General features: G+C 41.0%; 1 protein-coding gene across 3 annotated transcripts in view; it reads right to left on the bottom strand.

Annotated features, from left to right (window-relative positions):
- PPARA (peroxisome proliferator activated receptor alpha) overlaps positions 1 to 24,927 on the bottom strand; it is an 84,572-nt gene that overhangs the window by 26,459 nt on the left and 33,186 nt on the right. For 2 of the 3 annotated variants that reach the window (XM_067531074.1, XM_067531075.1), the window contains 4 exons: positions 21,325 to 21,547; positions 8,056 to 8,216; positions 6,343 to 6,481; positions 4,787 to 4,989 (listed from right to left, as the gene is read on the bottom strand). In XM_067531074.1, coding sequence (XP_067387175.1) covers positions 4,787 to 4,989; positions 6,343 to 6,481; positions 8,056 to 8,216; positions 21,325 to 21,481 — 660 coding nt within the window. In that variant the 5' untranslated portion in view covers positions 21,482 to 21,547. Of the gene's footprint in view, positions 1 to 4,786; positions 4,990 to 6,342; positions 6,482 to 8,055; positions 8,217 to 21,324; positions 21,571 to 24,927 lie in introns of all 3 variants that reach the window. The other variant, XM_067531076.1, reaches the window with a different exon arrangement.

The following is a 24,927-nucleotide window of genomic DNA, read 5'->3' as shown; positions in this document are numbered from 1 at the left end:
AACCCTCAAAATTGTTGTTTTGCAGAGGCTGGTGGGATGTTGATGACTGAGCTGGAGGTTGGTGATACTTTGGAGGCTTCTGACTTTGCCTTCGCATGTCATAGTGCCTCTGTTGTGAGACATACGGGATAGACCTTGCACGCTGAGCAGGGTAGTATTTACTCTGTTTTGCTTTTGATGCAGGTGTGTATATACCCAGGGAGCAGAGCATCACCCTTGAATCTTTCATGGTATGACGTTTTAGCTGCAAACAGTTTCTGGCCATCAAACGGGAGGTCCTTGACAATGGATTATACCTGCCTTGGGAAGCTAAACAGGTAGAGGCAGGAAGCCCAGCACATAACCATGGCCATGGCTGTGAAGCATGCCACTGGATCAGCCACATCTAGAGAAGCCTGTAAGTCGGTTCTGGATAGAAGCTGACCCTTCAAAATTACGGACTTAAATTGGTCTCTTTTGTCCTCCGGTATAAAGTCAATCAATTCAGCGAGTTTGGAATAATTTATGTGGTCGTATTTTGCCATTAGGGCAGTGTAATTGGCAACCCAGAACTGAAGAGTGGCAGATGAATAGGCTTTGCAGCCAGAAAGGTCCAAATGGTTCCACTCTTTGTTTTAGGGAGCGGATCTAGGGTTGTTGCTGTCTGCCTTGTTGGTTGACAGCATCAACCACTAGTGAATTCGGTGCAGGGTGAGAAAATAAGTCTAGTCTTTTAAAGGGAACGTAGTACTTCTTATCTGCTCTCTTGCAGGTGGGCGGTATCGTAGCCAGGATCTGCCATATCTTTTGGCCAGCTCCATGTGTGCATCATTTATGGGAAGCGCAATTTTAGATGAGGAGGATGTATGGAGAATGTCCAGTAGTTTGTACTGGGACTGTGGACCTCCTCTAGAGGAATCTCTAGGGTATCAGTGATTTTTTTAAAGAGTTCTTGAAAGTGTTTGAAATCATCCACTGCTGTGGGTGGCGGTGGCATTATGACCTCATCCAAGGACAAGGAAGAAATGTTGGCTGTTGGTGTTGTACCCTGTTCCTGGGCTTCTTCCTGTTCTTCAATGCTTTCCTCTTTGGGCTCTGAAGGTGCAGCTACTGAGGGTGTTGGGGGAGACCTAAAGTTTCTCCCTGAATGGGCTTGAGGGGATCTGGGGTACTGTCTTCTGTATGTCCCCAGGGGTTCCAGCAGGGCCACTGAGTGGGGAATGGCATGAACAGTGGCATCCATAGGGGGCCATACCAGGTCTGACTGTCAGCCCTATGATGGGTTTTAGGCTGTACCAGTGGACCCAGAGCTGAAGTAGATTGAATGGGAGAGGAGTGCTGAGATGAGAAGGCACCTTCCTTCTCAGTATCTTCTTCCTCACTAGAGGATGGAGGGCCAGAGGTGAAGTGGGCTGACGCAGTGCCATGTGTGTTGGGGAACCACCAGTGCCGAAAAGCGGTGATTCAGGTGTCAATGAGACATGCAGGTCCACCTGGTGTAGTAAGAGTTGCGGTGCCAACGGTTTTAGCGCCAAGGCAGTCAGTGCTGATGATGCTGTAGTAGTTGCAGTCATCGGTGCTAACATCAGAGCGCTCTGCGTTGTTGGGACAGGAAGTGGTGCCATAACTTGCGCAGAGCATATCAGTGTAGAATCATGAGGCGTCTCCGTCGGTGCCGTAGTGGAAGTATGCGACTTGTGTTTGCCCCTCAACTCTGAGCCTGCCTGCTTAGGGTCCTTGGCTTTCATGGTATGCGTGGTACCGGACAATCCTGATGCCTCGTAAGTTCTCAGTCACAGTGTAGTCTGTACCAAGAATGATGAGCGGACCAGGAAGCGCGTCTTTTTTGGCAGCTCCTTGAGAGGTGAAGTCAAAGCCCTTTTTCTCACTGTCTTTTTGCAGAAGTGAGCCTTCCATCGGGAGGTTGGTGAAGTCACCGGGGAACACTAACTGGGGGGAGTGGGAGGGGTCTGCAGACCTGGATCAGATACCAGATGCAGAGACTTCTCCATTAACAGAAGTTTGAGATGTAGGTCTCTGTCCCTTCTGGTGTGAGACTTCAGGTTAGTGTAGTGGGAGCACTTCAGAGGAATGTGTGTCTGCCCTAGGTACCAGACACATTAAGCATGCCTGTCGGAGGCCAGGATCGCATCTGGGCAGGAAAGGCAGGGCTTGAAGCCCAGCGAACCGGGCATGACTTGAGTTATAGTGGCTCAACCCTAACAGTGAACTCTAACTAAGCTAAGGGGTATTCAAACTTGTAGTAAATGGGGAAAGAAAAAAACTGGGAAAATAAATGAGGAGAAAGGGTAAATAAGCCTAACTAGGGTACTAAAGATTACTCTAAACTATTCTAAACTCTAATTACAGGTATCGATCTTAACACTGCTGGGAGCTCCATCTCAGGCCAAGGATGGTTCAGAAGGATCGGGATAAGTGCGCTAGATAGGCACCGACAATGGCACAAGACAGAGAGAGTGCATGCATGACCCCGATGACTACTGCTGCTGAAGTTCTCCAATCAAAGGCGCAGGGACACATCAACACCTGAAGTGGAGCACCCACGGGGACACTCCTCGAAGAATCCCTAGATATTGAAGCCGGCCCTTGTTGCTGTTGACTCCACTTCACTGAAGGGTTACACAAGGAAAGACTTTGTTAAATAATCAAAATCCTCCTCTTTCCCCTGTACCGGGGGAAAATATATTTGATTTATCAATATACAAACTCTGATTCTCCATTGTCTTGTTCATGTACATCTACCCCCAGTAAATGCAAAATACTAACACTGGTGTGAGTAGAAATTTCTGATTTGGCAGTTTGTACATCAATTTTGCACAGATATAAGTGAATACACAAGATGCAAGGTCTAGAGATTCAGAACCACTGCACTTACAGTAGATATGTAATCAGATGTCTTGATTATAACTTACAAAGAGTTTGTGAAGTACTGTATGCAGATCCATATTATGAATTTTAGATTTATGTAGGCCCTTATCCTGCAATTAACTTAATCACATGCTTAATTTTAAGCATGTGAATAGTCCCCTGAAAGTCAATGGGACAACTCATGTGCTTAAGTGCTTTACTAATTGGGTACACACAGTGGGACGGCAGAGAGCTAAAGTATCAAGGATACCACAAGAGAACCACTGATTAACTCATAAGAAAACCAAATATTACACAATTTCCCACAAAGCAGTAATGATTTTGGTAACCCCAAGTAAGAATTGCATATCGTTCACTACTTAATATAAGAGACTGGCTAGGTTAACTTTTAAGAAGAATAAACTCCATAATAAAAATCAGATTCTTTTTAACCTTGTTCACTTCTCCCTTTCAGGGAAACCATACAATTAGAGTAGGGAGGCTGTGTGGGACAGTAGCTAGAGCTGGAAACTGAGACTTAGGAGGCCTGAATTCTATTGCCAATTCTATCACTAAGTCACTCTGTGACCCTAGATCAAGGCACAACCTCTCTATGCCATGGTTTCCCTCATCTGTGCAAATGCTGATAACAATACTTACCTCTGCAAAGCATTTTGATATCTGTCACTGAAAAGTGTTGTACAAATTCTAAATTGTATTACCATTATTGTAGTCTTAATAAGAAATAAATAAATTTTTCTCCAGTACTAAAACCAGTCAGAAGTCAGATATCACATTTCATTTTCTGATAACTGTAATTTAGTTCCCCCACCAGTCAGCCCCTTGTCACATGGTGACACTGGCCCTTTAAGAGGGAGCCGCACACTCCAATTTGCCAATTAACTGGCTTTAAAAGAGGGTATCTGGGCCCTAGGGAAACAGACTCCTTGAATCAGGGCTGCCTGGGAGGAAAAGGTTGAGTAAAAGATAAAAGCTGGCACAGACTATCTGCGGTTCCTGAGAGAAGGCTGAAGGCAGGAGAGCAGCAAAAGGGGTTTGCTGGTTGGCATGCCCAAACCAGAGAGCCAGGGCCAGAGGTCTAAAGGCCAGCAAGCAACAGAGGGAGTTGCCTGCTGGCCCTAAGCTGAAAAGTCAGCACCAAAGACCAAAAGCAGAGGAGGAGGCTTTATCTGCTCACATCTCCAGGGCTGGAGAGCTGGACCCAGAGGAACAGCAAGAGGGCTAGGGGAGTGAGGGATGCTCCCCTGGCAAGAATGCTCCCAGCAGAGAGGCTATGGGTGTTTCTGCAGAGAAAAGTGGGGTTGCATGCCAGCTGGAAGGGTTGAAATGACTTTCCAAGGCCAGAGGCAGAGAAGAGGACTGAGAGTCTGGGTGTGGTCAAAGCTGTTGGTACATTACGTAAGGTACATTAAGGGACTAGATGTTGGGGGATCTTAATCCCTATTTAGACTGTGTGTAATAAATTAATTTTACATTGGGACTTTTGTTATGGGCTATTTTGCAGTTTTAATAATAAACCTGCCCCACAGAGGAGTCTTATTGAGAGCAGAGCTTCCATGGAGTTATTGGGTTATGAGGGGAAACATGGGTTACGTCAAGCAGGGTGCCACATCGCCACCCCCAGCCACGAGGGAGTGCTCAAGAGGTTCAACCCTATTATGCTGCTCTATATCATCTAGTAATTTACTGTGATCTTCCATTTACAAGTTAAACACAACTGTATTTTCTAAAGCTTCCCATTATACTGATCTTACATATCAAAGACCAGATTTACTACAGGTATTTCTTTTGCATATTTCAGGTCTACCACATATTAGCACACCACTTATTCCCAAATGATTTGCTTGAGTTCTACAGTTCATTGCATTACCATCAATACATTTTAGCTATTTGATAACATTTAAGCAAAAACACCTACTGGATTATTATTGGTTTTCCCTGCGAGGATGACTCTGGCTTTGACCTTGTTCATATTGAAGTTTTTCAGATAGGCCTCATAAATTCTCTTGGCGAGAGATTTAAGATCTGCCATTTCTGAATCTTCCACATCGTGTTCACCTGTTAGAATTTCTGCTTTCAACTTTGCCTTCTCAGACCTTGGCATTCGTCCAAAACGAATTGCTGGTGGAAAGACAATTATAAAATCAGTACATAAATTCTGTGTCAATCCATACGGTTTTTTCCTCCCTGAATACAGCAGTCAGATTTCTGTCTAAAAGGAGTAATGACTAAATGTTGACTCTAATAAAAACATGAATTAAATAAGATAGACACTAATTATGTAGGGAAGGCTAATTATTAAATCACCAATCTTCAATGAGGATAATCAAATGTCATGCTTCAGAGCATAAGCTGATAGCTGCAGTGGTCCAGAATTAATGCAGTCTGCTGTATACAAAGGGGAGAGCGTAATGTCCTACTAGCTGATTGCCTTCTGTTGAAGCATTCGATTCTAGCTATAGCTGTTGGAAGGAGACTAAACCGGATTAAATATTTATTTAATAATTATATACTTGCTGTGAAAGATTGGAAAGCAGCCAGTAGACCTATGTCCAATGTATATAAAATAATAAACACTCAGATCTAGTACTACTCCAAATTACTAAATATACTATATTTTTAAATCCTCAGAAGATATGGGGTGCTTGAATACAAATAGATTCATCTGCATATAAAACAAGCTCCAAAATGAAAACAACGTCTCACACGTAAGGTAGTAAGAGAATAAAAAATTAATTAAGAAAAGTTTTTAAAAATAATATTAACAACAGTTGCAGGCAGGATTCCTACATTTCAGACACACACTAAGTACTTAACTGTAGATTTATTCTACTTGGTGACAAACAAAATTGAAATTATTTAAAAATATTTAGAGGACCACAAAAACAAATAGCAACTATAAAGTTAGGATATATTTTTGGGAAATGAAAGGCGATTTTCTGATGACCCTAGTAGTAAAAGTTGTAAAAGTAAACTAATACATAGTTTTAGTGACCTTTCATTTTGTTGATCAAATTGAATTACATATCAGAAGAGAATCTCACAAAAATGCATCCTTAAGCTAGCCTTCAATATTTTCTCTCATTCCCAGTCAACCATGCTCACATGCCTCTTCCACACTTAATTTTTGAAAGGGAGCTTTTTGTTTTTTGAGGGAAAAAAATGACCTTTAAACTTCTTCACACACCATACACCTAAAACATGATCACTCCAGAACAGAGAAAGGAGAAGGAAACACAAACAAATCAACACCACAAATTAGGCCCTGAGATCCTGTATTGAAAACAAAATCCTGCACCCATGCGATTATCAATGCAGGATCAGGGCCTCATTTTAATACACTGTAAAAACCTGAGGCTCAATCATGTAGTAACACTTGCTCACATGAGTAACTCGAACTACTCATGTGAATAACTTTATTCACATGTCTGCTTGTGGAATCGGGAACAAATTATTAAGGGCACTTTTACCTACCATTATGTGACATTCCAACTGAAAGGCACTTTTGAAAACGACAGTATTGGCACTTATTACGATTTTTTTTCTGAATTTTGCAGGTACGATCACATTTATCATAGATGAGTTTAAGTCGAATTGTCCTCCTAAAAAATCCCTGTAAAAAGTTTAAGAGATCATTATATATTGTCAAAAATATGAACCAGTGTAAGTCTTCCAATAAAGTTTAAACACAGCTACATTTTCTTTTTCTTTTCTGTTAATTGTCTTATTTTTCCACAGTCGACACTTACACAAACTAAAGATAAATGTTAATTTAGATAAAAAAATTAAAATAAGTATGATATGTCAAAAGATTATAGATTCCTTCTTCACTGAACACAGCATTACATGAGGGCCAAATTCTCAGCTGCATTGAGTTTACACTTGGCACAAATAGAATGTGTGAGGAGAGGAAGGTAGCTTTAAGTCCCCTTTGTGCACTCCTGATCCTTTGCTGGCTGGGGACCAAAATTATCCTTATCAGAGCAGCTTTTAAGGATAAAGCAGAACAACCATGCTCTGTGCCCTGCACCATATGGCCCTGCCACAACCTTTCCCAGCGGCCTCGCTCGCCTCTTTCAGAGGGAATCATCATCTGCTATATTTGTGTACACACACACACACACACACACAAAATAGATGTGACATGCCTTCTCTCTATGTTAACAGCAGGAAGAGTTTGGGATGGGCAGGAAGAGCCAGTGACAAGCACATGGGCACGAGAGAAAAGCCTATAAATGATCTTACCATGATTTTCTGAGTGATAGTGCAATTAAATACTAGTCTCTACGAACACTGCTACACAGTGCTGAGTCATAAGAAGACATTGTGATGTGTGAAGCAAGATGTTGCAGTGCCAGTATGTCACGAAGTGGCCACATTTGATCATGAGCTAGTTCTCTAACTCAACAAGGATGAGTACAAATGTTCAGTTTTGAATCTAGTACTACTCCACCAATTCCACAACATTAATCCACAAAATTCTACATTTGAACTTTATTATCCTGACCCAAGATTGAGTGTTTGTAAAAAAATTTTGAATGTTTAAAAATTGTTTCACTTACTCAAGTCCTGTTATGTGATGTAGTAAAATGTAAAACTAGACATATGTTAGAAAATAATCAAAACATAAAACATTTATAGCTTTTTGGTCATCTATGCTATACTTCAAAAGACTGAGGTAAGCATGTTTAACTTCACGACCATGTCCTGGCTCCAAAGTTATAATAAGTAATATACTGTATTAAAAGTGATTTAGGTAGGATGTGGTGGTGACAAGGCATTTAGAATTTGTTAATTGGAAATATAATGGAATTGTAGCAACTCACATGGTTCCCAAAGCTTATTCCCAACACAAATAAAACACTAATGGAACAATTGTTTATTCCTTTTATATTATTTTAATCTTTAATGATAATTAGTTCTTTTCACAAAAGCACTACTTATAATCATCATGACCATAAACTGCCTGGTTTGAAGAAGTTCTAGTATCAAATTATGGTACCAGACAAAAATACTTCTCGAGAAGATCACAAATGACTTTACTACTTAAATAATGGGGGTTTGTTTTGGTTTTTTTTACAGGTAGACTGATTTTAATTAGACATGTACAAGGCAATGTTTTTTCTTCAGATAACCCTGTAAATAAAGCAACATGGTTTAGGATCTTAAAAAAAACAACAACTGTACCTTACAACCTTCACAAGCATGTACTCCATAATGGAAGCCTGAGGCTTTATCCCCACAAATTCTACATTCAATGTTTAATGCTCCACTGAGTGATTCATCTGTGCTACTTAGAACTGGGGCAAAATTAATGGATGAAGGACTTGATGCTGGTGAAAGGGTGTCTAAAAGAAAAAGAAACACTTCATAAATTCTATATTATTAAAAATCAGTACCAGTTCTGTGCTAAATTTCATCCATCGAGGAAACAGTTTATGTTAAAAGCCCAAAATAAATGACATTAAATGCACTATTAATTTTAACAGTAACAAATGTGATTGAAAAATAACTCATGCTTCTATTAATAGTGCAGCAAACAAATACAATGGACTGTACTGCTAATGTCAGTGATGATTCACACAATGCACACACAAAAGGACACAAGGGAAACTAACTGAAGGAAGACACAGCTCAGCTGAGAGCCAGAATCAGAGAAGTTGTAGTGGTATTTCAACAACATAAGTATACTCCATTTAAAAAAAAAAACCCAAACCAAACATTTCAGGATCTCTCACAACTAATTTAAATGCACAGAAATCTGGAATAATTTACATGCATCTGACGAAGTGGGTTGCAGCTCACGAAAGCTTATGGCTGCAGCAATGTGTTAGTCTTTAAAGTGCTACAGGACTCTCGTTGTTTTTGGAAAAATTTAGATTGTGATCCAAAAGTATCTAACAAAAGCTCTAAATGAATGATGATTTCATGTTTGCAAGAGAATTTATCCATTATAATCATCTACAATTATCTGTTTCTCAGATGTTTTACTGATTATAAAATAACGTAAGTTAGAAATGGAAAAGTGGCATTGGCCTAACAGACTGCTCCATGTTGCTGAGGCAAAGCCCATGCACAATTCCTTGAAGTAGTATCATAATGCCCATGCAGCCAATAGACCACCCTTTCTCTATGGTGACAATCAGCACGGCTTCTGCCCAGGGTGCCTCCAGGCATGTGCTTTAGTTTAGTCTAGTCAGTTCAGAGTCAGGCCTGCTGCTATGGAAAGACAACAAACACCTTCTATGGCACTGTGTACCTCCAAGTAGCACCCTGGAACCCCCCATGAACCACCGTCATATAATTATGATTTGTTTTGTACAAAGTATGCCCTATGAGGTATTATTTTAAAAGTCTTGACCTGTTGAACATTAATATCCTGTTGGATTGTATGTGCTTTCATTATATATGAAGTTATGAAGCATTGCTATATGAGTCACTGAAATACATTGTTAATTTGGTTCCAGAGGGGTAGCCATGTTAGTCTGTATACAGCAAAGACAACGAGAGTTCTGTGGCACTTTAAAGACTAACAAATTTAATATTTGTAGACATCAACTTTCGAGAGACTTAGCTCTCTTCTTCAGATGCAGTAATACAGAAAATAGGTAACATAGAGGTATCTTATAGGTATCCAGGTGCATTGAGAACAATGGGGGAGGTGGAGTCCGGTACTCAAGACCTAATGACAACCACTGAGTAGGAGGTGAGAATGGGTGAGCAAAGTAATTTACCTTCGGTAGTGAGATAGCCATTCCAAGTCTCTGTTTAAACCCAGTTTGAATGTGTCAAGTTTTAAAGCTGAACAGCCCTAATCTTTTTCATCTCTCCTCATATGGAAGCTGTTCCGTACCTTGATCATCTTTATTGTCTCTCTCTGAACTTCTTCCTGTTCCACATTATCTTTTTTTGAAATGGGACAACTAGAACTGGACACAGTATTCAAGGTGTGGGCCCAGCATGGATTTATATATGGTATTATGTCTTATTTTCTATCCCTTTCTTAATAGCGCCTAACATACTGTTAGCCTTTTTGTCCACTGCTGTTCATTGAGCAGAAGTTTTGAAAGAACTATCCACAATGACTCTAAGATCTCTTTCTTGGGTGGTAACAGTTAATTTAGACCCTATCATTGCATAATGTATAGTTGGGATCATTTTTTCCAATGTGCATTATTTTGCACTTACCATCATTTAATTTCATCTGCCATTTTGTTGTGCATTGACCCACTTTTCTGAGATCCCTCTGTAAACTCTTTGCAGTCTGCTTTAGTCTTAACTATCTTGAATAATTCTGTATCATCTGCAATCTTTGCCACCTCACTGTACACCCTATTTTCCAGGTCATTAAAGAATATGTTGAACAGCACTAATCCCAGTACAGATCTCTGGGGGGCCCTGCTGTTCACCTCTGTCCACTGTGAAAACTGACCAGTTATTCCAACTCTTTGTCTCCCAGGTTTCAACCAGTTACTGGTACATGAAAGGACATTCCCTCTTTTCCCACGGCTACATACAGTAGTTTTTCAAGAGCCTTTGCTAAGGGACCCTGTCAAAGGCTTTCTGAAAAATCCAAGTACGCTCTATCCACTGGCTCATCCTTATCCATATGCTTGTTGACTACCTCAAAGAATTCTAATCAATTTGTGAGGCAAGACTTCCCTTTACAAATGCTCAGTTGACTCTTCCCCAATAAACTGTGTTTATCTGCATGTGAGAGAGAATTCTGTTCTTCACTATAGTTTCAACCAGAGTTGCCTGGTACTGAAGTTAGGCTCATTGACCTGTAATTGCCAGGATCTCCTATGGAGCTCTTTTTATAAGTGCCCTACTACACCAACATAACTCTTCCTCCATGCGAGGCATAGAGCTTATGTTGGTGTAACACTGTGTTCCTTATGTTGGTGTAACACTGCCGCTGTTGACTGTCTTTGTCAATTTCATGGCTCCATTGGAAACTGACAAGAAAGTAGCTCCCAGCTCCTCAGCTGGTCTGCTACCAGTCTCTGCTCCAAGCTGGGCTGCCACCCAAGCTCCAGGCTTGGACTGCCGCCTGGGCTCACCGTTCAGAGCCCTGCTGCCCCCGGGGTCCCAGCTCCCTGCTGGGAGCACAATAGCCAACTGGACTCCAGACACCAATCTCCACACTACAGGCAAGAAGCCTAAAGGATGTCTCCACCCAAACCGTATGCATCTCTGCACCAATCCTCTACAACCGTGATACTCAACAGACGGCTCGCTAGCCAAATGTGGCTCGCCAAGGCTTCTTGTGTGGCCTGCCAGCTCACTTCAAAAAAAATGTTTATAATTAAATACACGAACAGTGATGCGCTGCCTATCATTTGCCTATGACTTCCTTCGTGAGTAACTTACTGGCAGTGCTTAAGTTGCAATGAGAGGGTGCCAGGGCTCAGTCCCAGCAAGCATTCATTAAGCACTGGCTGTGTGGCAGGAGAGCGCTGTCTGCTGGCTGGGAGCCCAGACGTGCCATGGCTATGAACTGCCAACCCTAGAGGTGTCAGGGCTCAGCCCCAGCAAGACCGGACAAAAATTAAATACTGCTTACTGGATCTTAAGTTCTCATGATAGCATCAGCTACAATTGAGCTAGGACACTATCCTATTTTTCATTAGTGTTGGAAACAGAGTAAAAAATGAATGCGAGTTGGAGTAAACATCACAAAGTCAATAGCGAAAACCAAGCTTTTAACCCAAACTGGACAGTGAATTTTCTTTTTTATTATGCCACCTCAATATAGCAAACCACTGTATCCATCTGTAAGGTCATCAATGTGAGACGCCACTTTGAATCACAGCACAGTAATTTCAATGTGAGCTATCCTCCTATCAGTGTTGCAAGATGTGACAAAATTGAAAATCTGAAGTCTTCGTATCACACTTCAAATGTAACTCTCACAACATCAGCGACTGTACAGGAAAAAGCAACAGCTGCTTCTCTTCAAATAACACTGGCACTAGCTAAAAAGAAAAAGCCTTTCCTGGATGCCAAGCTTAGGAAGGAGTACGTGTTGGAAATGCTGGAGATAAAAACAAAGATGACATTGTGAACCGTATGAAACAAGTTCCCCTGTCTGATTCCGTGGCAGTGCAAAGATTGGAAGTAATTTATAAGGATTGTTTGTCAGCACTGCTTTCTGATTTAAAAACACAAAATACATATCTCTTGCAGGGGACAAATCAAGTGATTTAATGACACTGCCCAACTATTGCTGTTTGTTAGATTTTATGATGAAATTTTGAAGGAAGAATTTTTGTGCTTAACACCATTAGAAACATACATCACAGGAAAGCTCATTTTTGAAAAGGTAAAAGGCTTTTTTGAAAAAAATGCCTTAGATCTGCAGAAAATAAACTTGCTTGTTACAGACAGAGGTTCCTCTATCATAAGGAAAGAGAAGGGCTTTGCTTCATGTTTGGCAGTGATATACCCTTCATTAAATACAGTTCATTGCATCATTCACCAGACTATTCTGTGTGGTAAATTGGCTGGGGACATGAAAAAAACAAATGGGTATCATGATGAGACTGGTGAACTATATATGCTCAACTGCTAACTTGCAACATCGTCTTTTTAAAGCTCTTTTACAAGACATTTCAGTCAAATATAGTGACATGTTTCAGCACAATGACATTCGCAAGTTAAGTAGGGGGTGTGTGTTAAAGAAATTTTGTCTGCTTCAAAAAGAAAAAGAAGGTTACTCACCTTGTGCAGTAAATGAGGTTCTTCAAGATGTGTGTCCCTGTGGGTGCTCCACTCTAGATGTTCAGCGTGTCCTTACATTCTGGATTAGAGATTTCCGCCAGCAGTGCCCATCTGGGTCACTTGAGCAGCCCCTGTCTCGCAGCTCTGTTGGCACCTCAAACCACGCGCACATGCCTGACCACCTCTATTCCTTCTCTACTATACAGTTGGGTCTTTAGACTCCGACATAGAGGGCAGGTAGGTAGTGGAGCACCCACAAAGACACACATCTCAAAGAACTTCAGTTACTGCACAAGCTGAGTAACCGTCTCTTCTTCTTCGAATGCTGTTCCTGTGGTTGTTTCACTCTAGGTGACTCTAGAACAGTGCTCCTCCCTGGATGGAAGGGACTTCAGAGGTGGTAAGATTAATAGATGACAGTACTATCAAATCTATCAAAGCATCATTCTGGACACCTGATCAATGACGTAATATTTTGTGACTGTACGTGTCGAGGCCCAGGTAGCTGCTCTACATATATCTATTATGGGAACATTATTGAAGAATACGGTAGATGTGGATATTTCTCTAGTGGAATGTTTTGATTCCTTGAGGGGCTTGCACATTTTTTAAATTGTAGCATGAATGAATACAACCCGATGTCCACTTTGACAATCTTTGAGTAGAAATGACTGTCCCTTTTGATCATTCTGCTATGGACACGAAGAGTTTTGAGGTCTTTTTGAAAGGTTTTGTCCTGGCTAGATAAAAGGCTATTGCACGTCTGATGTCCAATGTGTGCAATATTTCATTTTATGTACTACTGTGTGGTTTGCGGCAGAACGTGGGTAAGTGAATCGGTTGATTTATGTGAAAGGCCAAATTAATTTTTGGTAAAAATTTCAGATTGGGTCTGAGAGGACTTTGTCCTTGTGGAAAACTGTGTAGGGCAGGTAGGCCATGAGTGCCCCAATTTCATCCATACGTGGAGCTGATGTATTGTCCACTAAGAATGACACCTTCACGGACATGTGCATAAGTGAGCATGTTGCTAAAAGTTTTGAATGGAAGCTTGGTGATAACAAGCAAGACTAGGTTTAGATCCCATGGCATCATGGGATCACATATGTCAGGATATACATTTTGAACATCGGTGATGAAACATTTAACTGTTGTGTGTGTAAACAGTGTTTGTCATCGATTTTTTAGTGGAAAGCGGTAATGGCCACCAGGTGGATGTTGATGGAGCTCAGTGTTAGGCCAGATTTTTTTAGTTCTAGGATGTAGTCCGGAACAGTTGGAATCAGTGTGGATGTGGTGGTGATGTGTTTGTGTTTGCACCATACAATGAATCTATGCCATTTCTGAAGGTAAGTCTTTTGTGTTGTTGGTTTTCTGCTATTCAATAATATGTCTGACTTGTTCAGACCACACTAATTCTTCTTGTTGAAACGATGTAGGAGCCATGCTGTCAAGTGAAGCTTTTCTAGATGTGGATGGAGAATCCGCCAGTTGTCTTGGTGTAGCAGATCTTTGCACAATGGGAGAATGATCGGTGCACATACTGACATCTGAAGTAGGTAAGAGTAGCAAACCTGTCTTGGCCATGTGGGCACTATCATTATTACTCTACTCTCACCCTGTTGGTGTGTATCTTGTGGATGTTTCTAGGTATCATCGGACTAGGTGGGAATATGTAAAGGAGGTCTACGTTCCAGTTGAGGAATGCGTCCCTCATCGATCGGGTTCACAGCCCTGCTCTTGAGCAGAAGTGGGAACATTCACGATTCTGTGGTGTCACAAAGAGGTCGATGGGAGACCCATTGTCGAAAAATGTTTTGCAGAATCATATCGCTCAATTCCCACTCATGCTTTTGTCCAAATTTTCTGCTGAGAGTATCTGCAGTTGTGTTCTGGCATCCCAGTAAGTATGCAGCAGACGTTGTGATGGATGCACCAGTTCCACAGTCCCATCACCTCGGTGCACAGGAGTGAGATCGTGCTCCTCCCTGTCTGTTTATTCAGAACATGCATGTAATGTTATCTGTCATGATTTTTATCATTTTGTTCTTTATAAATGGGAAGAAGTGGGAGCATGCATTGCATACTGTGTGAGCTCTAACAAGTTTATATGTAGGTGTGTTTCGGTCATTAACCATCTGCCCTGTATGGCATAGTTCAGTAGATGTATGTGGTGATCATAACTGAGAGTGGTTCCTGTGAAAATGGGATCCCTGTCATGTTGCTGGATTGTGTCCATGATAGTAAGGAAGTTTTGACTCTGCTGGGCATCACAAGTATCTTGTTCAGTCCATGTTTGTGTGGCTTGTAGACGGTTGTCAGCCATGCCTGTAGGCAGTGCACTACGAAAGCAGTGGCTGCCATGTGTTCTAATAGCTGGAGAAATGTGTGGGCAGTTCAGGTCGGGCTGTTTCTTATTAGTGATATTAGGTTTATTCTGGCGAAGAACCTGTTTTTCGGTAGCGATGCCCTGGCTGATACTGAGTCCACATGTTCTCCTATAAATTCCAGTTGTACTGTTTATCATGAGTCCTAATTCCTGAAACAGTGATCTTGTTTGTTGGGTAGCTTGTATGGCTTTTATATTTGACTGTGTGCTTTTATTGGGCAGTCGTCTAAGTACGGGAATATTATTATCCCCTGCCTGCATAGGTATGCTGCCAACACGGTAGCATCTTTGAGAAGACCTTGGTGCAGCAGAAAGGCCAAAGGAAAGAACTTTGTACTGGTAGTGATTGTCTTCCAGCACGAATATGAGAAACCATCTGTGTGCTAGGTGCATAGTGACATAGGAATAGGCATCTGTAGTTCGAGGGCTGAAAACCAGTTCCCTTCATTCCAGTGCTGGTATTATCATACATAATGTAACCATCATGAATCTTTGTACTTTTACAAACCTGTTCAGTCTCCTGAGATCCAAAATGGGTCTCCATCCTCCGTTTTTCTTTTGGGTTAGAAAATATCGGGAGTAGATACCCTTCCCTCTGCATTGTTGTGGCACATGTTCTATGCTGCCTAGAAATAAGAGATGGTCTACTTCCTGTTGTAACAGTTGCTCATGAGATGGGTCCCTGAAGAGGAACATGGAAGGGGGTTGGTTAGTGGGGATGGAAGTGAAATGGATGGAGTATCTTGATCGTATGATCTACAAGACCCATTTGTCTGATGTAAAGGACACCCAGATGGGTTGGAAAGGGCATAAACGATGACCAAATTGGATAGTAGGTGTTGTTAGCGCTGTGTGGTGACTGAGGTCATTCAGACCCTTGACTAAACTTTCAAAATTGTTGCTTGGGAGACAACTGTTGTGATGTTGATTGTTGTTGATTTTGTCGCCTCCTTTGTGGTCTCTGTCCGTTACTTTATGTGTCATATCGTCTTTGATGGTGAGTGTATTGAGGATATCTGTGTCGGTATAGCTGATATCTAAATGGTGTATTCCTAAATGCAAGAGTGTATATGTCAAGTGTGTGCACTGTGACCGTGAATCATTCATGGTGTGGAGAACATCATTGGTCTTTGCGGCGAACAACTTGGTCTTATCGAAGGGGAGGTCTTCTTTCGTGGACTGCAAATCTTTCAGTAAGACTGCTGAATGGAGCCATGAAGCCCTGCGCGTTACGACCGCTGTAGCCATTGTTCTCACTGATGTGTCAGCAATGTCGAGGGAAGTCGACACTGAGCTGACATTTGTTAATGAGCAATCTGAACTGCTCTCACCTTTCTTCTGGGATTTACATCAATAAAATCCATTATTCTTGCATTGTTGTTAGGGTCGTAATTTGATAATGTGGCATAATTGGCTACACGTAGCTGTAGCATGGCTGATGACCAAGTCAGTCCATTCTTTTCCATTCCTTATCCTGGGGTGTGGACTTATGTTGAGAGTGTTTTCCCCATTGTCTAGCTGCCTCTATAACAAGGGAGTTAGGGGGAAGAGATAAAAAGAAACTCCATACCCTTCGATAAGATGTAATAATTTTTGTCCGCCCTCTTACATGTTCGTGGAATTGTGGCTGGAGTTTGCCAGATGTGTTGTCTGTGGTATCTGATACGTGCCCTATGTTTTGGAGAGATGGGATTTGGTCTGTGAAGTGAGGAACGTTGAGATGAAAAGGCTCCTTCCTCTTCATCGTCCTCATCTCCGTTGGAGAATGGTATTGGAGAAAGGGCTTCATCTGGAGCTATAAGGATTCGGGAGGTGTCTGTGGCAAACAGTGGAGACTGAAGTGTAGATGTCACCTGTATCTCTCCCTGGTGGCAATAATGTAATTTTGCCTTATGTTTTTGATCAGCTATCGAGTCGGTATCGTGGTTTCACTTGGTGCCGTGGTTGTGGTCGGTGCCATCAACAGAACCAGTGCCGATGTAGTGGTCGACTGTTGCTGTCGGCACCGACCACCAATAGTTCAGTTTGCTGCAGTTTTCTCTGTGCCAGTTGTTTCATTGGTGCTGTAATGGAGGAGGTAGTTTTGGTCTTGATTCTCAACTCTGCACCGTAACATTGGGTGTCCTTCAGTGCCACTGATTAAGTGGCACTGGAAGAACCTGGTGCCTCATAAATGCTTAGTCTAGGCACCACTGATGTGGCCAGTGATATCCTCTTTTTTGGCAGGCTCTAAGGAAAAGTTGAAGCTCTTTTCTGTGATGATTTTTCAGCAGATTGAGGTGAAGTTTCATGGCTAGGGTCAGAGGTGGTATCAACAACTTCTCCATTAGGATCAGTTTGAGACAGAGATCCCTGTCTCTTCTGGCTCAAGCCTTTAGGTTTTGACAGTGTGTATGTATTTAGGTTACGTGTCCCTCACCAATGCATCAGACACATTGACAGTGTTCATCTGATGCTGTGATGGCATCCCTACAGGATGTACATCTCTTGAAGCCTGGTGAACCAGGCATAATGTCAGTTCCTTGATGGAAAGAACTATTCTACTCTATGAGGGTAGACTTTTTTTTTTTTTTTAAACTGGGTAATGGGGGAAAGCTAAGTAATTAACTTTTGACTAAAACTAAGTCTATCTATAAACCATCTAACTGCTAAGACAAGCTAAAAGTTGTAACTGCTACGGAATCTGTCTCAGATCACAGAGGTTGAGAAGAAACTGAGGTGGTTGGGTCGCGTGCGCAGCTTGAGACGCCAACAGCGCCACAAGACAGGGGCTGTGCATGCGTGACCCAGACGAGCACTGCTGATGGAAATCTCCAATCCAAGACACGAGGACACGCCAAACACCTAGAGTGGAGCACCCACAGGGACACCACTTGCACAATAATAGAATTTTTTTCAAACCACAAGACCAAGAAGGCTTGTAAATTCCTGGAATTTATGAATGATTTCCTCTGTGTGCCACAGGCAGCTTTTCTGTGTGATATTACTAGTCACTTGAATTCCCTTAACTTGCAGCTCCAAAGCTGTGCAAGGAGTGTCGGGAATATGTTTGAAAAAGTGTGTGCCATTCAAAGGAATCTCAAAATCTTTCAGACAGATTTTACAGGAAAGATGTTGCATTTTCCTACATCATGTGTTGTTACTACAGCTGAAACTTTGATGAAAACAATCAAGAATTCCTGAACAATCTGATCAAAAATTTTAAAATGTGATTTGAGAATTTTAAAATGCCAAAGGATTTGCTTTTATTTGCTCGTGATCCGTTTGTTGTCTCTGCCAATAGACCATACCCTTCTGAAGCAAAGAATATTCATGATTCAACTGATGAAGGTGCCTTTCAATTGGAAATTGTAAGGCTCCAGAACTTAGAGCTTTGAAGGCAAAATTCACAGAAGTAGGACTTTGTGATTTCTGGACTCAGTATGCTAACCAGTTTCAGAACAACCAGAATCTAGCCATCTATCTTTTAACAACGTTCGGACCAACGTACATTTGTGAAACTTGGTTTTCTACAACAAACGATATAAAAAACCAAACACTGCAAGCGCCTGACAGATGAGCATCTTCACCAGTGCATGCACCTTGCCCTGACCTCCTACAAACTACTTCACAAAGCTTGCCAGAAATCATCAATGTCACTTCTCCCATTAGAGATTGCCATAATTCCCAGGTAATAATGTTGTTTTATAAACTTTATTAAAATATAAAAACAATAATACTTACATTGCCATTAAGATCTTTATTTATTGGCAGCTTAAGTTTTTTTTAATTTTAATTTTGTCAGCCATTTGTCATAAAATTCTGAAATCAGCCCATGGATAGATCTTATTGAGCATCACTGCTCTACAACCTACAATCCACCAAACTGCAAAATTTCTAAAACCAGAAGACTTTTCCTTATATCTTGCAATACACTGTCAGATTTTACCAAATTCACAGGTCTTTTATTTTAACATATACGTTAAAACAGTTATATGAATGTAGGTCAATGGATATATTACAAAAAGGCTGACTCAGAACTCTTGGCAGTTCATATTGCTACTATTGCCAAACCCAACAGCCTCAAAAATCATGACTGAGACCTCCCAAAATAATAAGATTTATTTTTTAAAAGTTAGTTTCTTTTTATTTGCCTTCCAGATTTTGAGCTTTTGGGTTCATGTTTTCCATCTTTTCTCTACAACCAGAAAGGTTAGGGGAAACCCACTGCCGCCCCCCAACACACACATACCTCTTTAAAAAATAAAAGCTGAGATTGTCACTTAGAGCAGGGCTCAACAAACCCCGGGCATCAGGTCGCCATGGTGCCTAGAAATTTAAGTCTGGCGCCTAGTATTTCTATGGGGGGAGCAGTCACCGAGCTCCGGCCAGGGAGCCACTGCACCCATGTGGCAGGGCTGGGAGCGGGGAGTGCTGCAGCTGCCGTGCTTCAGCTGGTCTCCTGTTGTGGGAAAGGGGCAGGGGGAAGGGGCAGGGCCAGGAGCAGAGAGCAGCCACCACGCTCCACCCAGGGCGACCAGCCGTGAGCCCATCTTGTCTGGCTCCTTAATTTTTGGGCTGGCTCCTAACTCCAAAACAAATTTGTCGACCCCTAACTTAAGAGTATAAAACATCAACAGCTGATTCAAATATCACAAGACTTGCAATAAAATCATGATAGTTGGCAACACCACATCACAAACTCAGACCTGTTACGACTCCTGTTTTGGCCAGAAGGATCCTGTTTTTAAATCAGCTTTCTGAACTGTTCCTGCAGAGAAGTTTGAGAGCTGAGGAGATATTCTAGGTGCAATTTATGATTAGGGCCATTTTTGGCAGGATAGTAAAAAACTCTAGACTACATCTCTGATTAGAGTCTCCCAAGCCATCCCTGAGCGACACTGTGCAATGCTCTAGCCATTTCTCCCTTGCCCTAGGGACAAGCGTACAGCAGCAACAGCCTGCACCTTCCTGTCAGGGAACAGTGGGTGGGGACAACCAAAGAGCAAGGAGAAGCCAGAGCTCGAACACCCAGGTACATACTAGCAGCTCAGCATTTCTCAATGGATGGCAAGAAGCAACCAGATCTCCTTGACAGTTGAGGGCAAGAAGCAGTCAGCAATAGGGTCTAACAACCCAGCCACAGCCTTATATCCATCCACTCCATGCGTAGGCCTATGGGCAACAAGACACAGCTTCCGGAGTTACCTGGATGCCAACCAAGGGAAATGCCAGCCAGCCAGGAGCATAACAATCCCTATGTTCCTAAAGCTCATTCCATGCTGTAACCTTGTCAGTCTTATGTTCTGGTAATCAGGATATTTGCTCTCATTTATGTAAATAAGTCAATGTATATTTACTCAATAAGCAAGTTAGGACATTAATTCATTTGCATAAACATGCCAGATTTATGGACCTTCACAATTAAGATTTCTGATTTCCACACTATTCTAAAGTAACTTTAATCTTCTTCTTCTCCCTGTCCTCCAAAAGTGGTGGAAAAAATGTCCCATGGTCATTGTACTGGATAAGCAATAATGGGACAGAATAACCTTATGTAATTTACATCTTTTATATAACAAAAACCTCACGTAGTCCAAGATCTGAGGATTAATGGCTCTTTACCTCAATAATTCTCTGAGATAGGTTATTGATATCAACACAGAAACCAACATTTAAATAAAGAGCTTTCTGGACAGGTGAAAAGTTACAAACCAACCTTTCCACTGAGATCTAGCTTATTTTTTTAGCAGCCAAAATGACGAATCTATTTTTGGCACAGATTTTACTGTACATGTTGTGTATATTATAAGAGTCACACAGATGGTAGTTCATGGGACTGATGCAAAGACAGCGAAATAAGAGAACAATTTTTTGGGATATTACACAGTATCTGCTAAGAAAACCCCTAAGTTAGGGGAGAAATGCAACTGCTTTTCTAGTTGTGATTATTTTGAAAGATACTGGAAAAAAAGGTGTACACTAAATTTAGTCAGCAAAATTTCATTTTAAAGGGAGCACAAATTTATACAAAATATGCCAATCATGCCAAAAAACAAGCTAAACAAATTCATACAAAACAAACCAACATTTATGCCCACCCCACTTCATCAGTGAAACCAACAAAATAATTTTAAATTAAAATTTTTGTTCTAAAAATATCACTTTTTCCCTGGAATAACATTTGTCTCACAAGTTTCAGGCTGGAGTTAATTTACTGATGTTATAAACAGCTGACAGGTTTTTTTTTCATTGTGGTCTATTCATCTGAAACAACTGCTGTACTATAAAGGAAGGATCTGCTTAGCTCAATTAAGTATACCTTATTTCAACTGATAAAGAATCACTATCTTCTAAGCTCTTACCTGTAATGACTGATCCATCAGATCCTGGACCATTTCCCAAAGACTGGAACTCTGTTAGCTCTGGAGCATTAAATGTATCCTCACCAATAGACAGAGATGTCCTGTATGTTTTCCATGTCTTGTAGGAGCTCTCCAGATAAGGGGCTTCAGAGATCATCCTCCTCTAAGGGGGTAAGGGAGTGAAACTGGTTTTGTGTGTCCACTGTTTAATCCTCATATTAGACTGTTGGGGGAAAAAAGATATATCTGTAATATAATAATACATTTAAACTCTTTAAATTGAATCAATTACATACAGCATACGAACGTAGTGAATCCATAATTTGTACCAAAATATTTTGTACTAAAATGTTTTTTCAGAAGCATTGCGCAAAATGAAATACTGACAAGATGGCAAAAATTCCCATAGCTTGACCACACTAAAGAAGATTATGGATAGCTAAATATCTAAGTTGCCTTCTCCTTCTCTTATGCTGTTGAAAGTGGCAAATTATGTTTCTGTAGCAGACAACAGGCATTTCAGCCTGAACTGTGCTAAGTAAATGGCAAATGTCAATAAATGAATCTACACATTATGAATAACTATACATCAAAATACTTTACTAAGGGAATAGTTTATCCACAGCCGTAGCTTGACAAGGGTCAGAAGATGTACATAAGGTGCTCTCTTCATCCCTCCCAAATTTGTTCAGTAGATCCTGCAGAGACCATAACTTTACCATATAGTATAAACCGCAGGGAAATAGTGAGCCAAATTCATTCTGGATACAAACCTGCAGAAGTCAATGAAGTTACACTGGAATAACCTCACCCCTAATGTATGTAATACAGAATACATATGCTTTCTAGAACTAGTTTTAATTTATCTACTGCAATCCAGTTTATACACTTTGAGAAAAGTATATACTTTCTTTGAGGACAAAGGTTTTCTTCAGCAGTTTGAAGGAGGACGGTTTTCAAAAGTAAAAAAATTCGTATTTTTTAATTTTCTTTTGTTGAATCTGCCAGGAAAGGAAACAATGGCACGTACTGTATAATGTTGCTACTCATGCCAAGAAGTACTGCTGCTAAAAGAAGATGGCCTTTGAGTCTGAAACTTCACCTATAGCTGCATTGTCTTCAACTGGTGTAAGAACATATACAAATGCAGTATGTCCATGCACTGAATATGCACCGACAGTTACAGAAAACCTTTGTGACTGTTACTTTAGTCACCATGAAGAGTTGACATTTACCAATATACTATGTTCTTACCAATTTTTACCTATTCTAAGTTTATAGGAAAACTCTAGTATGTGCTAACAAATTAAGTTTTAAACACATACACCTAACCCCAAAGTCAATTTCTTCCCTGATGTTGTTAAAGTTGTGAATATCTTTAATACCAAGTAATTTATGCTTGTTTGGAGTCACTCAATTTCCAAGCATAACCACAGAACAATACATTTAATCATTGAGTTTTGAGCATTTATCTTGGGGGAAAGTTTTTAATTGTTTTCTTTTGGATGTAACTCAAAGAACAGAATTATGATTGATAGGCTGTGCTGATTGCTGGGGAGCTATCTTTGACTTATGCAGTCTAATAAACAGTCTAATAAATATCAGATACACTGAGCATTACTGAAATAAAAAATTCTTATGGAGGACAGTCACATAAGAGTCTGGCCCACCAAAGTTGTAGTAGAGGTGTAACTGAGGGCAGATAGTGATTCAGTATGTGTAACATGCGTCTATGCAAGACTAAAACAGTTGTTTGCAACAGTGCACACTGCATACACAGTTTTTACTAATGATCTTTAATTATTAAAGAGCTGTTTTAGTAGTGCAGTCTCTCCAATTGTCATCATGATTTCCAGAAGTTCACTAGGATATACAAAAAACCCATACTGTCTTCCAGTGTGTGCTTATTATACAAAATTATCTGCAAGGTAAAAACCTGGAATAGGAAACAGCAATTGATAAGTATATACAAAAGTAATTTGTATGCAGCAGCTTGCATTCTTACCAGCACAGGATTAGCTGAGCAATTAATCTCATTTACAATGTTTGCACTGGCTTTCTGTCAAATTTCACATTGATTTTAAAGCCCCCCAATTCTCATTTAGATCCCTGAATAACTGTGGTTCATCTTGCTTATCCACACTCACTCATTCTGATCATAATGGATGACTAGGAATATAGGTTCTAATCCTTAAAGTAAGGGAACATGCTTCAAGTTGGAATACATGTCCATAAATTAGCATGTTATTTATTTTGCTCTAATTATGATCTGTATGACCTTGGGCAAGTTACTAAGTTTCTCTCTACTTCAGTTTTCCCATCTGTCAAATGGAAAAAACAATATCCACCTTTGTAAAGCACTTTCAGATCCACTGACGAAATATACTATACATAAAGGCAAAGCATTTTTTAAATCAGGATTTTCTTCTCTGCTCTGCATGCCAGGAAATTTGCTACTGTGGGGCTCTCTTCCCTTCAAACCACACAGGAATGCATAGCACGGGGTTATTTTTAAAATAAGGATCTTCATAATCAGTGGCCTAGCACAAAATTTCAAATGTATCCAAAGGAATAGAACTGTAAGATTAGTGTACACACACACACACACACACACACACACACACACACACACACACACACACACACACACACACACACACACACACACACACACACACACACACACAGGTATAGGGCATTCACTCAGTTTTTATTTGGTTCACATCACAGCAGTTGGGTGTTTTACCTGAGTAAAAAACTGGTGAAGAAATTCAGTATTTGACCCAGAGAATTTCCAATACAAGCTTCTCCAGGAAGCATACTGTAGAAAGCACATCAGGGAAATATGGACTATTCTATGTACCAGAAAACTGAAAAGGAACTAAAGGCAGCAAATTGTAAGAAGCATGTCTCCAAACAGCTGGTGGTACAAAGAGGGGAATAGCTTTCAAAATTTATTTATTTATTTATTTATGTATTTTATGCTGCATTAAAAAAAACACGATTGACTGCTGCTGGGCTGCCAACTCAAGATACATAGAAAACTATTTTAAAAATTTCTCTACCCTACATGGGTGGGCAGCTTTGCTGGGAGTAGGAAATGTGATAAAGGCAGGCCGGATGGCTACAAAAGGGTACTTGAAGGCAGGTATGTCAGCCCTAGAATGCTAAAGGCCCTTTTTCCTGCAGGCCAGGAGGAAGTTACCTCAGGTCAATTAGAGGCACTCTAGTCCAATCAAAGGCTACTCCAGGCCTGTTAAAACCCCACCTCTGCTAGAAAGGAGAGGGGAGAGACACAAGCTGCCAGAAGGTTTCTGACAGTAGGAGGAGAGACTTCCCCAATACAGGAGATAGCGCTTCTCCCTACAGGCAGAACAACAAAGGGAAAAACTCAGACACCTGCTTGGGGAAAGGACTGATACTGCCCTGACCCCCAGAGCTGAACCACCACAACTGCAGTCCCAAAAGAGCCAAGAAAAGGGACTCCCCTGGGGTCTAAGCGTTATAGACTTACCAGCTCCTCCTCCCCTCCCACCCCCCATGGGTTGGAAGGACATTCCACAGGCCCAAACCAAGGCCCACCCCAAACATCCTAAGACAGAG

This window comes from Emydura macquarii, unplaced genomic scaffold, assembly GCF_026122565.2.
Source record: "Emydura macquarii macquarii isolate MOO-44397 ecotype Brisbane River unplaced genomic scaffold, CSIRO-AGI_Emac_v2 contig_3122, whole genome shotgun sequence".
NCBI lineage: Eukaryota > Metazoa > Chordata > Testudines > Chelidae > Emydura > Emydura macquarii.
This window is presented reverse-complemented; position numbering and strand designations above follow the sequence as displayed.